General features: G+C 50.6%; 1 protein-coding gene and 13 non-coding genes across 14 annotated transcripts, besides 3 other annotated features; 6 read left to right on the top strand and 8 right to left on the bottom strand.

The window, feature by feature from the left end:
- Positions 1-14,399: part of a sequence feature (sequence corresponds to BAC RPCI93-28F14) that runs on past both edges of the window.
- On the top strand, positions 65-2,761 carry Tb927.8.2860 (hypothetical protein, conserved; the record flags this gene model as incomplete). The annotated part of the gene is made up of 1 exon (XM_842025.1): positions 65-2,761. The coding sequence occupies one exon, from the start codon at positions 65-67 to the stop codon at positions 2,759-2,761; it is 2,697 nt and encodes an 898-aa protein (XP_847118.1).
- Positions 5,225-5,472: a mobile genetic element.
- Positions 5,473-5,728: a mobile genetic element.
- On the bottom strand, positions 6,530-6,673 carry Tb927.8.2864. The gene has a single exon (XR_002990120.1). It is a non-coding gene; the product is annotated as an snRNA U3 (small nuclear RNA).
- Tb927.8.2863 lies at positions 6,770-6,841 on the top strand. The gene has a single exon. It is a non-coding gene; the product is annotated as a tRNA-Arg (tRNA).
- Tb927.8.2862 lies at positions 6,931-7,003 on the bottom strand. Its single transcript has one exon. It is a non-coding gene; the product is annotated as a tRNA-Lys (tRNA).
- Positions 7,113-7,373, top strand: Tb927.8.2861. Its single transcript, XR_002990119.1, has one exon. It is a non-coding gene; the product is annotated as an SRP RNA, 7SL (transcript).
- On the bottom strand, positions 9,699-9,770 carry Tb927.8.2859. Its single transcript has one exon. It is a non-coding gene; the product is annotated as a tRNA-Arg (tRNA).
- Positions 9,868-9,939, top strand: Tb927.8.2858. Its single transcript has one exon. It is a non-coding gene; the product is annotated as a tRNA-Thr (tRNA).
- On the bottom strand, positions 10,023-10,104 carry Tb927.8.2857. Its single transcript has one exon. It is a non-coding gene; the product is annotated as a tRNA-Leu (tRNA).
- Tb927.8.2856 lies at positions 10,192-10,263 on the bottom strand. Its single transcript has one exon. It is a non-coding gene; the product is annotated as a tRNA-Gly (tRNA).
- Positions 10,524-10,598, top strand: Tb927.8.2855. The gene has a single exon (XR_002990118.1). It is a non-coding gene; the product is annotated as an snRNA U1 (small nuclear RNA).
- Positions 13,569-13,641, bottom strand: Tb927.8.2854. The gene has a single exon. It is a non-coding gene; the product is annotated as a tRNA-Lys (tRNA).
- Tb927.8.2853 lies at positions 13,712-13,784 on the bottom strand. The gene has a single exon. It is a non-coding gene; the product is annotated as a tRNA-Val (tRNA).
- On the bottom strand, positions 13,841-13,912 carry Tb927.8.2852. Its single transcript has one exon. It is a non-coding gene; the product is annotated as a tRNA-Gln (tRNA).
- Positions 14,007-14,080, top strand: Tb927.8.2851. Its single transcript has one exon. It is a non-coding gene; the product is annotated as a tRNA-Ile (tRNA).

The raw sequence follows: 14,399 nt of genomic DNA, 5'->3' as shown, positions 1-14,399 counted from the left end.
GGAAGCAGAATTGTTCAGTTGTCCTAGCTTGCGAGCGATAGATACGTACAGTAAGATACCAGAAATGTCTGTTAGCGCCCCAACGATCAGTGCGGCAAGCCGAGAAGAGCTTGTCGCCTATGTGAAGCAGCTTCAGCAGCATTTAAAGGAAGGCGAAGTGAAGTTAATGCAGATTGATAAGCTCGAAGAAGAGGTGGAGACCTTAAAGCAAAAGTTGGAGGAAAAAAACGGTGCAGTGGCTGCGCTAACGGAACAAAGCAAGATGCTCTCGGAGATGTTGGTAGCTGACGAGGAGACTAAAAGAATATTACTCCTTCAGATGGAAGAGTCGTGTGTCGGAGGTAAAACAAGAGAGTGTGATTCCAGCATTACGGTGTCCCGTGCATCCAGCGCCCTCCGTGCAGAAAACAATGCTCAGATAACCCCAACAGGATTGAAAAGAGCTGAAGCAAATGCGGATAAGGAACGCACTGGCATGGGGGAGGCCTCTCTAAACCCTACAGCGCTGCGTTCTCGAAACGATGAGATTGCAGAATTGGAGCAGAAAGTACGAGAACTTACGGAAGTAAATTCATTTTACACTGCCATCGTCGAACACCACGACGAGGAGGAAAGAGTGAGAGCAGACGAGGGATGCTGTTCGACGGCAATTAAAGCGAAGGTAGAAGGGTCTGTCAATCTCGAACGCCTTCACGAGCGTATTGGAAACTTGGAAAGTGAACGAGATAATTTGCGCCGCCTGCTACGCCACAACGAGCGCGAGAAGGAAAACCTCAATAAAGAGCTCCGCGACCTCCGGGAAGAGCTTTCTCGTCTTGAGATTGACGTGGTCGCTGTGGAGAAGTGGAAAGTGGAAGAATGTTTTGCACAGTGCCCCGCCCCCGTTAGTTTAGCAATCCCTGGTTGTGGAGGTTCCCCTGTGCAAGGCGGAGACGCCGTCACATCACGTACGTTTGCAAAAGTCGTAACGCCGATACGGTACAAGGGAGACGGGGGTAAGCGGATCCCAAAGCACCTCAAAAGAGGTCCCTCGGTAAATGCGGCGAACGAGCAATACCCACTTCTAACTAGTCCAAGACAGAGTAGAAGTCTGCTCCAGTTTGATTCGTTGCCTGAAATACACCTATTGAACCCAACTAGGCAGGAGCAGATGTTGCTCGAGAGGGTTGAATTGTATCGGAGACACGTTGAAGAGATGAGTGCTCACGAAGTGGACCGCCAACGGAGCTTTGACGAAATTGAGCAAGCTCGTGCCGAGCTATTCACGGAGATGAATTTTAAGCTTGATGAACAACGACGAGAGATACAACGCTTAAACAAGGAAATCGCTCTGGTTACGGAAGGCTATAGCGAGAGTCGGATTCAAGCAAAGAGATCCTATCATGCAGAAGGTACACCGAAGTCTGCTGAAGTTGAGTCACTTTGCTCCAGTGAAACCATCTTTGTACCAAAGGGAAGGGCAGCGGAACTTGAAGTTGTGCCAGTAGGAAACGAGAAGAATGCGCGTAGTGACTCGAAAAACAGTATCGAAAACAAGGGGGTACCATCTACAGGGCAGTCCGAAACTGCTAAAATAAAACATTCAGGTACGCTGGAAAACAAGCTTTTTGCACCCTTTGAGGAAGGCTGTCCGCTGTCCGGCAGTGAATGGACATGGTACCATATGGACATGGTAGAGAAATATGAGAGAGTGGATATCGCTTACAAAGAGCAGGAAACATTTGCCGGTATACTTATGTGGAACCAAATCGCCGTGCTTTCGATCGCGTCAGAACTGATGACGCGAGCCAGGGGGGCGCAAAGCGAGGTAAGCAGCCTTCAAACCAGGCTAGCCGAAGTACAGGCACTTGTCTCATCTCTGGAACACCAGAAAGAAAGTCTTGTGGAGGAACTCGGAAGGCTGCGGGAAGCCCACGTGAACGAACCTGAGGATGGAGGGGAGGGCAGCACTTCGTTTGATGTCTTGAAAACGAATCAACAAGTATTCACCCAAGCAGTGCCCTTGACAGAAGCGTGGGGACCCTTGCTCTGTGTTTGTGATGCTTACAGTGAAATCGTGGAAGGGCAGATTGCAGTGTTAAGAACTCTCTCCGAGGGGGAAGATGCTACTCGCATCAAAGGGAGTGAAATAAAAATGAACACCGCCAGCGCAGCCCCTCCGTATCGAGACGTTCACCTTCAAGGGCCGGAAACTGACGCGAACAAACCTTCCGGCCTGGTCGACACTGATGGTGATGAGGAGTTTCAAATGCGTCTCAGAGGGGGGAATTGGCTGGCTTTCCCTCCAGATTCTGATGTCTTTCCCTCCGACAACACAACGAAACTGCATGAAGCCACTGACGACGGCACCACTGGGTTAGGCCGCGGCAACGCGGAAGCACTCCCCAAAGCGCCACTCGCCACGGGACCGAGCCAAGAAACGTATCTTAGTGACAATGCGCACCCACCATACCGTGCGAAAAGAGAAATCGGCTGCGGGGTGTGCGCAGAGGCCCACGGCGCACCGGAAGGCCACGTGACGCAAGCTCCCGTCACACATCAACACCTACAAAGCGGTCCTCTGTCTTGGGGGTCGTTCTCAAATGCAATTACTTCCGAGGGGTGTGGAGACGATGGAACTGGAAGCAGAAACACGGGACAGTTGAAGAATGCGCTCGAAAATTTATTCTGTGACGCAAATGCTTCGCAACCGGCAACTTACCAAGAGACGCGGGAAGATAACTCGTGTACATTTGCCGCGGAGTTTGACCCATTTGCTTAGTAACCCGTATTCCGATATCCGAGAGGAGAAGGAAATATATATTTTTTTCTTACCTTGTGTCGCGAAAACCTAGTATCCTGTATGAGGGGCAACGTTATGAACTTGTATCCACCTTTGGAAGCTCCTGTTTTAGCCCCGTGCAGGGGAGTTTGTTTTGGGCGCTGTTTTTTTTTTTTGTTGCTGGCGTTGCTCTGCATGATCCTTCGCATTGTTCACTTTATTCCGATATTCCGAGTTATGTGGGGCTCGAACATCTCCGGAAGCGATACGACCGGATACACATTGCTTCATTTCTCATGTTTTATAGTTTTCGCTACCTTGTTACTTTTAAGGGCAAAAATACATTTGATTTCACGGATGCTAGACTTACACCCCTCCTCACCGTTGGGCGCTCGAATCGCGCGACAGGTTTCCTGACAAACCGTGGTGTGTACCCAGGGGCGGTCATGCTGCAAAAAATGGTCAGTACCAGGCGGATAATCGCGATTCAAAACCGAAGCGCAGTCAGATAATGCAAACGATTGAGGCAGGAGGTACCCCTTCCAACAATCCCTTCTTGCCATTATGCATGCCTTTTGCCTCAACTGGAACGCGCGGCGGCTATGCTGTAGGTATGCGGTCGGGCGCCTTGAACATTTCACTGGAACCCTTTTTTTCTTAAAGGAGAAAAGAATTTCGGTAAACAAGCAGAAGAGCGACGGAAAGCACAAGACTTACTGGGTCATATTCGGTACTTTGAAAACTGCAGGTTTGGAAATGAAATGCGTGACAGTGTGCATGGATAATAGCTTGGTGAGCCCCTGGAAACGAAGCTGGAGATGCTAGGAAATTCGCATTTCGTTGTCGGTGAATAGCGTGAAAGAGTACATAGTAAAGAAAAAAAAACGTGCCTCATTTGCCGGTTTTTCACAGCCGAGCTAGGCAGCCACGGATGAACAGCAAGCGCATCCACATGCAGTACAGAAAAAGGCTGTGTAGTTACGTGCTGCCGAGCTTAAGAGAGAGGTTCCCTACCCGCCTTCCTCCGGTTCCCAACGCACTTTCGCAGCTCCCAACCACCCTCGTCAACCACCATTCGCGCATCTGCTCTTAGAACGTGACGAAGTCTTCCTTCACACAGTAATCCAAGCAAAGTAAGTGGGGGAGGGCAGTCGTTCACAATCCTCTGGCCAGAAGCAACCTCATTAAGAGGGAGCGCCGCGTTCCCTAGGAAGTGCGAAGCAATATCGAGGGGCAAAATTACCACACGCAGAAGCAGTGGGATGTATACTGCTTCGCCTTTCTCGTTTGCTGTACCATTGCGGAGCCAAGCGGCAAACCTCTCTTCCAAAGTTGTCACCCCCTTCCACTTGAGCGCAGGACGTGTGTGTTCGAAGGCTTTTCCTCAGCGCGCAGTGGGCCCTTCCCCCCGTCAAAATAGACATATCCGCCACCGCCACTTCCCCGTCCCCCTTGTGCCGGAGCAGCTGCGTCACGGTGTCGGCACCGCGTGTGCGACAGGTTCGCGGCGGAGAGTCCCCCTTTCCGGTCATTTCATTGTGCTCAATCCCGAAGTGACCGGAAACAAGCCGTGGCGACGTGCACGCGGGTCTGTTGATGAATTGCTCCTGGCAACTTGTGCGGTGTACGTGGCAAATTCTGCGGACACCGGCGCTGCACCAGAGGCTTGGAATGAGGGACACGGAGTCAACGAACGTCATAAACCCAACTTCCTCTCTTGCTCCCCACCTTTTTTTTTCGGAGGTTCTCCGAACGTCACTTCCGTCGCAACGTTCTCTCCTTGTTAACCGCACCCTAGCCTGCGAGCCCCTTTAAATGACCAGGTCCGTTCCTCATCCTCGTCAAATATGATGGCCCCAGCCCAAATAGTCATGACCAACGTGGTTGAGTCAACGGCGTGGATCTGATGGCGCGCTGTGGGACGCCTTCTAACCCTCATTATCGTTTAAACCTCATTTTCTCCTTCCGGCACGTCCTCCTTTATTTTACCCGGGGGCAGCCTGCTTTCGCAATCTTTCAACTAGTAGCGATGCTTTTGCCCCAACGGAGAAAATTTGACCCCTAGAAGCTGCTTTACCAACCCTCTGCAGCGCCCAACTCCATATGAGCAGATTGACCACGTGGTAAAGTTTTCCGGTGGTCCTGCTGCGTTCTGTGGTTCCGGCAGCCAATATAATTTAGCATTCCATTACGCTCTCGCAAACCTCCTTCAACAACGGGTGATCCTGCCTCTTTCAGCACGCCGCTCCCGTTTAAACCACACGGAATGCTTGCTATGATGCTGGCCGCTTGACCTTTGGGCCCCTGCAGATTTTTTTTCGTCAGGTGGGAGGTGAAGAACAACATGGCCACTACCCGGAAGCGCACTGTTTCCCGCGACGGTGTGACGCAACGGCCCCAGCGTTTCTCCCGCAAATGTTACAACGGGGAAACCGCATGCAACCGGGCGATTTTCGTTTAAGTCCCTGGCGATGCCGGCCACCTCAACGTGGTGCCAGGGTCCAGTACCCCGTATCATCGGGGGAAGCCAAGAGCCAACAGCGTTCCTTTCATGGGGAACACTGCTGTGCTCCGGATACGGCATCATACAGCACAGGGATCAGCAGCGTCTTGCTGGGACACCGTTCTTCATTTGTCGGTCCCTGGGCACGTGGCAAGCGTGCCATCGGCACTATCATCCGCACTAAGATGCTGCTGTCTGGTGATGTGGACCTCAAAAAAAGGATTGCTAATTGACAACTTTTGGAGAGTCTGGGGTGGGGGGCTTCTCGCCCCATCTGCTGTATTCCGTTCATATGCGGAAATACAACAAAAATTATAGAGGGTGTGTTAGGATGAATGAAAAAGGGAGACTCTGCCACAGTCGCCAGACCGATAGCATCTCAGGGCTCTACGGTGATGGCTGATGGCCGCGCCAGTGGGGGGAAACTCCCACGAAGGCACGAAGAAAATTCCAAAAAAAAAAAATTTCGTTTAAGCCATTTCGAATTCCCCTTGGAGATGCTTGGTGGCGCCCTTGATATATTGCAGGGTGGGGCCTGGTTGTGTCGGTATCTTCATTTTTCTATTAGCTTCGGCGGGCCCGCGGTGGCCAGCCGTTTTTGTCGCTGACCCAAACAGTGTGGACCTCGCAATCTCAGCAGACACTCCCATGGAACAATTTATTGAACACTGGACGAAGCCGACAAATTCTTCCCGAATATGACACCCCGGTTGTCGGCGATTGATATTCGATCACATTACTGCCATGTTTGCCACCACGAAGGAACAATGCTGGGCACCCCAGTCTTCCGTGCGTTGGTCGGCCGAACCGTTCCATCATTTTGGTGAACAAAGTAAGACCTAACAGAAATCCTTGTGGGGCCTACCGTCTGAGCGCGACGCTCTCCAACACGGCACCATCCATCTTAAGCACTGCCACCCCGCTGGCCGGAAAGTTTCCTATCCATCCCACGGTTGAAGGGTCGGCGGAAAGGATTCGACAGCCCGGATAAGGTGATCGTCGTCTACTGGGTCTCATCAAAGAGCGTGGTCTGAACACTGCCACCCTAGGCGCATAGAGATCGCCCTCACACTGCCCCGAAAAGGATGTTGGCCGTTGGTTTCCCACCCAGTCTCACACCCAAACGCAATCTCTCCATACGCAGGAGGTGTGAATGCCGCATCCGGGAGGCTTATTTTACGTCGTTGAGACCCGTGAGGCACAGGGCCTCAAAAGAAGCGAGCCAGGCAGTTCCCGTTGCAGCGAGCCAAGGTGGAACAAAAAAAGGATCCTTCTGGAACCGGCTCCTGCCGTTCATCGAACAGCTCTCCGGGCGGAGCCAGCAACCTTCATCATCAGGATTTGGTTGTTGGTTATTTCTCATTTAAGAGGTTGTACTCATAAAACGATTCTGTTCAGAGTACGGTCTTAACATCCGGCGTCCAGAGTTATCGCGATAGTCTAATATCGGTAATAAACAGTTTCTTATGTATTCAACCTCACTCGTCAACCCGAGTAGCGATCACGTCCGTGTGGCTCAATGGAAGAGCATCTGACTACGGATCAGAGGGTTGCAGGTTCGAATCCTGTCACGGATGTTTTTCACCTAAGAGAAGGACGGGGCAGACGGTTTTGACACCGTTTTTCGGTATGAGGACGGCTGAAAGGGAAGTCAAAAAAAAAAGAGCACCCCCCGTGGGGCTCGAACCCACGACCACACGGTTAAGAGCCGTGCGCTCTACCGACTGAGCTAGAAGGGCAGCCGCTTCCGTAAGCGTATTGTAACATACATTTATTTATTTTTTCTTAGTTTATGTCGAATAAGAATATCACTTGGCTTTGTCAAACGATTGATGTAGCCGGAGCATATTGCTCTGTAACCTTCGGGGGCTGATCCCGCTTAGCGGGGACGTCTTGGACAAGCGGGGGTTCTGTTGCGTTGACTTGGTGTTCTGCTTGGTTGCGTGTCGGTGTTGAGGTCGCCACTGTAGAGAGGCGTTCTCGCGCCGTTAAAGTGGGGGGAACGGGTCAGGCCGGTGACGGAGCAGCCCACCTTGCGCACGTTCCCGTTGCAGAAGCACACCGAGGAGCATCTCAGGATTTTGCGCCCCAAGTGTCGTCGCGAGGCGGTTTGTTTTCCGCTGAAAACGGATCAAAGTGGGTTTCTTTTGCCGATTATGGCTTTTCGTCACAGGATCACGATTCAAGCACCTCATGGGAGGAACTGTGGGGGAAAAAATGCCTTACAACATCCGCCTCCGCCCATTTTGCTGCACCCCCCTTGCCCCAATGACATTCGCAGAGTTACATCACGCACTCTCCGGTGGGGTGAGGGGAAATTTCAACGCTCCACCAGAATAAAAGTAGATGCGCAAGAAAGTATTCCCCGGCATCTTCATAAGCTGCGGTAGGAGGTGCTAACTTTATTTGGCTCGCCAGTCCGAAACACTGTGTCTGGTTGGCGCTATTATGTATTTCTTCCATCTTTGTCTTACCCCCTCCCTCACGCAATGACGGTCTGAAGCCAAGTGCGTTCGGGCGGCCCCCTACAATAGCTCCAGGTGAAAGTCAAAAATATATATATATTCATATGTTTGTCGACTCTCTCACACGCAGGCATCAATTTCACGAGTGCAACTTGCGGCAATACCAAAGCAAGCAATGCCCATTAAATATCGAGTGATCCATTTCCCCACAACAAATTTCCAAATGAAAAGGGGAGCGATTCTACCACAAGGAACCGCAGTCAGGGCTCATAGTGTGAAATGCTATTTAGGGGATTGACTCTCTGTTATCCTCTAGGGTCCCACAGCCTAAGACCTACACAATAGCGAACACAAAGTTCTATCATGTGACACGCTTTCTATCGCCCCACCCCGCTATCTGCGAACGAAAAGTCGGAAATAGTGTGACACTCTGCCGTGTCGGCGGGCGGCCCCCCCCCCTCACCGAAATCTGGGTGTGAGTCGACAACATGTATTTGAGCGCGCTCACCGCGAAACAAGGCGAGAAACCTGAGCTGGCAAACAGGATTCGTGATAGTTTTTCAACACCCACTCTCAATTTTGGCATATTCCTTCTCTACTTTCCCACTGATTCTTCAGTTATTGCTACGTGACCCTAATTCTCGAAAATCCGCTCGTTACCTTCCAAACGCTTCGCGGAAGATTTCTTCGCTATAGTGCCCCCCTTAAACTGTCAGCGTGAGGGTAGCAACGTCAGCAGATGCGTCGAAACCCTTCCTCAACACATGTTGGATAATGCGACTCTTTCTAACTTATGGAACAAGTAATAAAGCAACCGTGTCTCCCGCGCTTCGGTGGCGCGGACAAAATGAGTTTTTCACAGCCTGCATTGCAGCGGCCTGCCCAACCCCCGTCAACACAACGTCAGGGGGACCGGTGTCCAATCCTCGGAGAAGCAAACCAGGCTAGTAGACAAAAACCCCCTTCCAAGATGCATCCTAAGGTCATTCCGGTGGCCGTAACCGCAATCCGACGTTTCGAGAAGATTAGGGAGCTTCATTCGTACATATCGCTTATTAAAATGCCAAAGAAAGGTGGAAGAAGGTGTCAATTTCCAGGTTGGCGGGGTTCCTCCATCGACATCCCGACGACCCCTACTTCTTCAGTGCTATGGTGCATTCCCGACTTCTCATCTCGTCCCGTTGGACTGGAGGCCGGTTGATTCAGCGGAGAGCGACTCGTATGTGTGTTATGAGCCTTGCTTCGATTCATTTCGGCATCATACAAACGTTTCCGTTTATCCACTAGCCCCACTCCACCTTACAATGACGCCTGCAATGACGGTTGATGCGGTCCCGCGGCGTTGGCAGAAAGGCTTCCTTAATTCATTCCAACGTGTGAAAAGAGAGACCCTTCCAAGCATACGCATCATTTTCGAATTGACAACGTCCCTCTATGCATGGCATCTTCACAAGAAAGTCAACCAACTAAACAGAACCTTTTTTTCTCTACAAGAAGGGAGAAACGGTTGGTATTAAGCCATGCGGGGCCCAATAAAGAGGCGGTTGCGATTTTCGTCTCCGCTCCTCGGGATGTTGGCAAAACGAGCTTCAACTGTTCCATGTGAAAAATCTCTGACCGTCAATTTCTGTGTATGAGCATATATTGGCAAAAGGGATAAGTGGGTAAGGAAAAGATGACCCTTACAGGCGGTCGACCTGTTGCTGACTTAAACTATGAAATGATCAACATTGAGCAAATGTGCAAGAAGCGGTTCTTCCAACGTCAAGGCGAAACCTTATAAAGCAGAAAATAGAGGTCACCATCATGTCGGGCGAAAGCACATTCGCCGCTACCAGCCAGGCTAGCCCGTGTCGTTAGTCCCCTCCTCCTCCCCCTCCTTTAGCAGCCACTTCCGCTATTTTCAGCCGGCGGCGCCGTTAACACACAAGCCGCGGCGCTATCGAACCAATGTGACTGAGGAAAAGTGCGATCCCGGCAGGACTCGAACCTGCAACCCTCAGATCCGAAGTCTGATGCGCTTCCATTGCGCCACGAGACCGTCAGCGAGGCGCAATACTGAAAATGCCAACGTATATGAAATAACCTTTTTCCTCTAAAAAAGTTTCTGCAAGAAATATCTATTAGCCCTTTCCGCTGGCCTCGTAGCACAGTGGCAGTGCACTGGTCTTGTAAACCAGGGGTCCCGAGTTCAATTCTCGGCGGGGCCTTTGTTTTCGCGCCTATTGACACTTCGGCGGCGGTTGAGACCACACTTGAAACCGCTGAGTCCGATATGATCGGACGAAAATATTGACAAGAGTGGGGTTTGAACCCACGCCTCCGGAGAGATGACGACCTGAACGTCACGTCTTAGACCACTCGACCATCTTGCCACACCGCCGCCTGAGTTAACGTAGCAATGTTGTGTCAAAGCTTTTCGAGAGCATAACAATATGCCGAATGATAAAAACGAAAAAATGTGCAATCGCCGGGAGTCGAACCCGGGTCTCCCGCTTGGAAGGCGGAAATCTTAACCGTTGGACCACGATTGCCGCTACAGCCCAGCACTGTTTTTTTATGTACGCTATAGCATATTATGGAGTATGCCGCCCCGATCGAGATGTCAAGACAAAGTACGCATGAACCGGGCACCGATCCCAAGGCGATGAGTGCGGCGTCTGCAACCCATCATCCTCGGCATTCAGACAAGATGAAAAGGGGTGCGGCCACGCAGTATTTATTAGTATACGATCCTTTTATATTGTTCTTTGTGGTATGTTGGGTTGTACGGCTGTTTTTCCGGGGTGGGGGCAACTCACCTGCAGTGCGTCATCACGAAAGCGCCGTGCTTGCAGTAAACTTTGAGTGGGAACGGAAGCGTCCCTCCTTTTCGTCCTTCCGTGCATCGTTTTGTATGGGCCGTTCTGTGGGTAAACTTTTAACAGCTTGGCGTTGTCTTGTCTCCTCGTCGTTTTCTTTATTTGTATACGTTGGTTGGTCCATCCTCGTATTGAATACCGGCGGCGTTGCTACGCCGAATCCCCACGTACTGGTTCGTGTTTGGGCCGAATACGGCTTCCAAAAGGGAAGGATAAAAGGGGGTAAGTCCAAGTTTCCTAACTGAGCGCATTCACGTTAATGAGGTGAGGGTGCACTCTCGTAGATGATGCTCCTCCTTTCCTCTTTTGCACGTACCTGCTTCCGGTGTTTTATGCGAAAAGCATATCGCCTCGACCCCAATGGGGGGAACTCTCGGGTATCGCACCCATTCCAGGATATTACCTCCATTGACTTACTTCTAGTGATAATCCAGGCCCTACTTTGCCTTCAGACACTGAGAGAGAACAAGGAGCCAACACTGGAAGCAAATGTATATATTTTTAAATCGTGCCTGCGTGCAAAAAAAAAAAAGTTGCCCAATACAAACTCCCTCTAACCGCATCTGTTTTCCCAGGATTTCTTCCCCACCCTCTCCTTACTTGTCACCTCCTCCAAATTTAGAGCATTCTGTTTAGCTTGTTGTTAAAATCTTTATCAAAAAAGTTATTTAATTCAAGAACTTCTTCCTCCTTTCAATAAACTGTGGAGATACGTGGCTTTACACATCCTGCCCTCTAGTGTAATAGCCGTTGCCCCAGATAAAGGTACCAAGACCAGCGCAATATTACCCCATGAAATTGCGCTTAATACCAGTTTAAAAGCTCGAACATATGAGCCTCTTAGCCACCATTCTTTTCCTTTTCTGTTGGTGTTATTCTTCCAGCTGTCAGCCCTTATTTTTCGTCCCATCAGCGTTAGCAATGACCGCAAAGCAAGGTTAGCGATAGCTGTGTTTCGCCGCTTCCATAGGTTACAGCGTGTTCTCTTTCGCTCGGCATTGGGAAGGCGGAGGCTGTTTATATGCGAATGTGTGTGAGCGTGTGCTGGTGTTTCTGCACCTGGAGTTTGCCATTCTCGTTCGGCAGACCCGGCGCAGTCTTCACCGACGCTGCTGTCACTTTACTGAGCTCTGACCATCCCATGGACATTGGTTATTTGGCCTTCCAGTGATGTCACAGTTTTGAAATTACTTAGAAGAGTCTTGTGTCTTTCCTTCCCACACACCTTGGGCACTTATTTGAGTGGTTCGGGCAAGTTACTTTTCAACGGTGAAAAGAAAAAAAAATTGGACCTATGTGTGGCTAGCGCTCAAAACTAGGGGCTCGATCACGAGTTATGTGTACATATATTATGTTAATCTCGAGTTGGTATAAGGTTTTCTTTTTTTACTAGCCGCTTTTGCACGCTTCGAGGATGATTGAATAGGCAGCGGTGAAAAAAAAAAGTTGGGAAAAGAAATATCGGGTGCCTATTTGTTTGAAGCCTTGATCCGCAGAACGTAAAACCACTTCTATGACAAGCTAAAGGGAATTTATCTCTGCGAAAAGAATCGGTGCCCCGGGGCAGCCGGAAACCCCAGAGTGTTTCTCTGTTCATGCACATCAGTCAGGGTGGGAAGATCAGGTGCCTGTGGTGTGCTCCAATGGGGTATGATTGGAGCGTAAAGGCGAACAACACCAACCCACTGCCGTGTTTGGGGCGGACTCTTTACCACACAGGCACTCCCATCAGAGGGGCCCCGGGTACATGCTTTCAGCCCACGAACAGTTGATGACACGGCTCCCATCATGTGCAGGGAAAAACATAGTCTCACCACAGGGGCTGGGGTGAAGGGTGTGTGTCTGTGGGAGTAGGAAGTAGGTGGATGCTGGAGCTTCGCACAGGCGCGAACACTGGTATATGTCGTGTTTCTGCATGTTTAAGAACGTTGTGTGATGTGATGAGGGCCTGATCTCTTTTATTTTTATGAAAAGACTACTTGCATTTTGTTTCGAGTGTCTTTTTTTGTTCCCTACTAGGGGTCATCATCCTAGTCGGCACCTGACAAAATAGATTAAAGAGAAAGGGCGTACAATAAACAATTTGGTTCTATCGAACCTTAGTTTCTATCAAATTTCGGAGCGAGCCTTCGTAATAGGTCCCCGAGTTTTTCATTTTGTTCCTTCAGGTTCCATTTTTCTCAGCCCCCCACTTCGCCTTTATCCTTTCCACAACTTCAGGGTGATGTTTAACAGTATCTTTGTTCCGTACAGCGTCCCCTCTGAAGACCTCAACGGTCCCAGCATATGGGAGTTCGCTAGTCGCTATTTTTTCTTTTTTTTTTTTGACGTCAAGATACTCGTGTCCACTTCCGAATCAATTAGAGGTGACACCCATTATGTACATACAAGTTTATTGGTTTTCAAGGGTTAGGACAATAGCCGTGGTTTGTTGTGGCGCCTGTGCCCAGCCCCTGGGTGCAGCTATTTTCCTGTGCAACCACTGTGAGGAGGTGGAACTTCTTTACTGAATGGCCCCACCGAGCTAAGGGCTAGTCCTTAGGAAAGGAAAGCTGCACAGTGACGTCTGACACAAGCAAAAAAGAAGGAACTCCAAGTGTTCTAATGACTCGGCCCCCCCGAAAACACGGTCCCACACATCGCTTCATGTGAGGGGTCTGTTTGCTCTCTTTCGTGTCGCGTAAATTAAACCGTGACAGACCACCGGAAAAAGGGTGTGTGGGGTATAACCGAAAAGTTCACAGGCCCGATCTCTCGGGGGGGGGGGGGGAGGTGGTGGTGGGATGCGCCGTCCACCGCAGGAGCCTTCGGCCAATAACATGTTAGATCAACAACCTGAAGAAGGCACTTCCCCTTTAGTGACGACGATATCACTGTGACGCTGCTGAAGGAAGGCCTGTTGACACATCACACCGCCTTACGGGACAGCACTCGAGGCACCCCATTGTGGAAGTTAAATCAGGGAAATCGGAGAAAAGCACCCCCCGTGGGGCTCGAACCCACGACCACACGGTTAAGAGCCGTGCGCTCTACCGACTGAGCTAGAAGGGCTACGTGTTCCTCAACAATTTCATTAATCGGAACCATACATGAAGAGACGCAGCCGCAAACTGGAAAACGCTACGCGGGGCGGGGTTCGAACCCGCGACGTTCTGCGTGTAAAGCAGACATCATAACCACTAGATCACCCACGCACTGCCGCAGATGGTGAAAAGACACCATAGTTAGTGAATTGAAAAAAACGAAAATTTGGTCCTACCAGGATTCGAACCTGGGTTTTCGGATTCAAAGTCCGAAGTGATAACCACTACACTATAGGACCGGCCACTGCCGTTAGGCTGTTTTTTTCTAATACAAACGAAGAAGTTTACTCGGCGGTCCTTTCCTCTGTATCTGTCGAAGTGGCCGGCGCCAATGCTCCCGTGGTCTAGTTGGTTAGGACGTTGGTCTTATGAACCGAATATCGCGGGTTCGAACCCCGCCGGGAGCATTCGTTTTCCTTTGCGGAGACTCTTACGCCACGGTTCAGCGTTCCAAGTGGCAGTCAAAACCTCTCACGCATAACCTTACTGCTGCGGCGGGGGCGGGAAGAGGACGTGGCCCTTGTGTTTTACTATTGGATCGGGTCGGCCGCGTTTACAGGGACGTTACGGGAGGCTTGCTGTTCGCCGCCACTTAGCGTTATGCGCAGAACGTCCCCCCTTCGAGTCTGCCCGGGGCGCGGGTCCTCGGGAGAGTCATATATGCAAATGGTTTCTACGTCAAATGTGGGCCGCGCCATTTGGGGCGTGCCGGCAGGCGGGTTAGGG

This window comes from Trypanosoma brucei, chromosome 8 (assembly GCF_000002445.2).
Source record: "Trypanosoma brucei brucei TREU927 chromosome 8, complete sequence".
NCBI classification, from domain to species: Eukaryota; Euglenozoa; class Kinetoplastea; order Trypanosomatida; family Trypanosomatidae; genus Trypanosoma; species Trypanosoma brucei.
The sequence above is the reverse complement of the archived record's forward strand: the minus strand, read 5'-3'. Positions and strand labels throughout refer to the sequence as shown.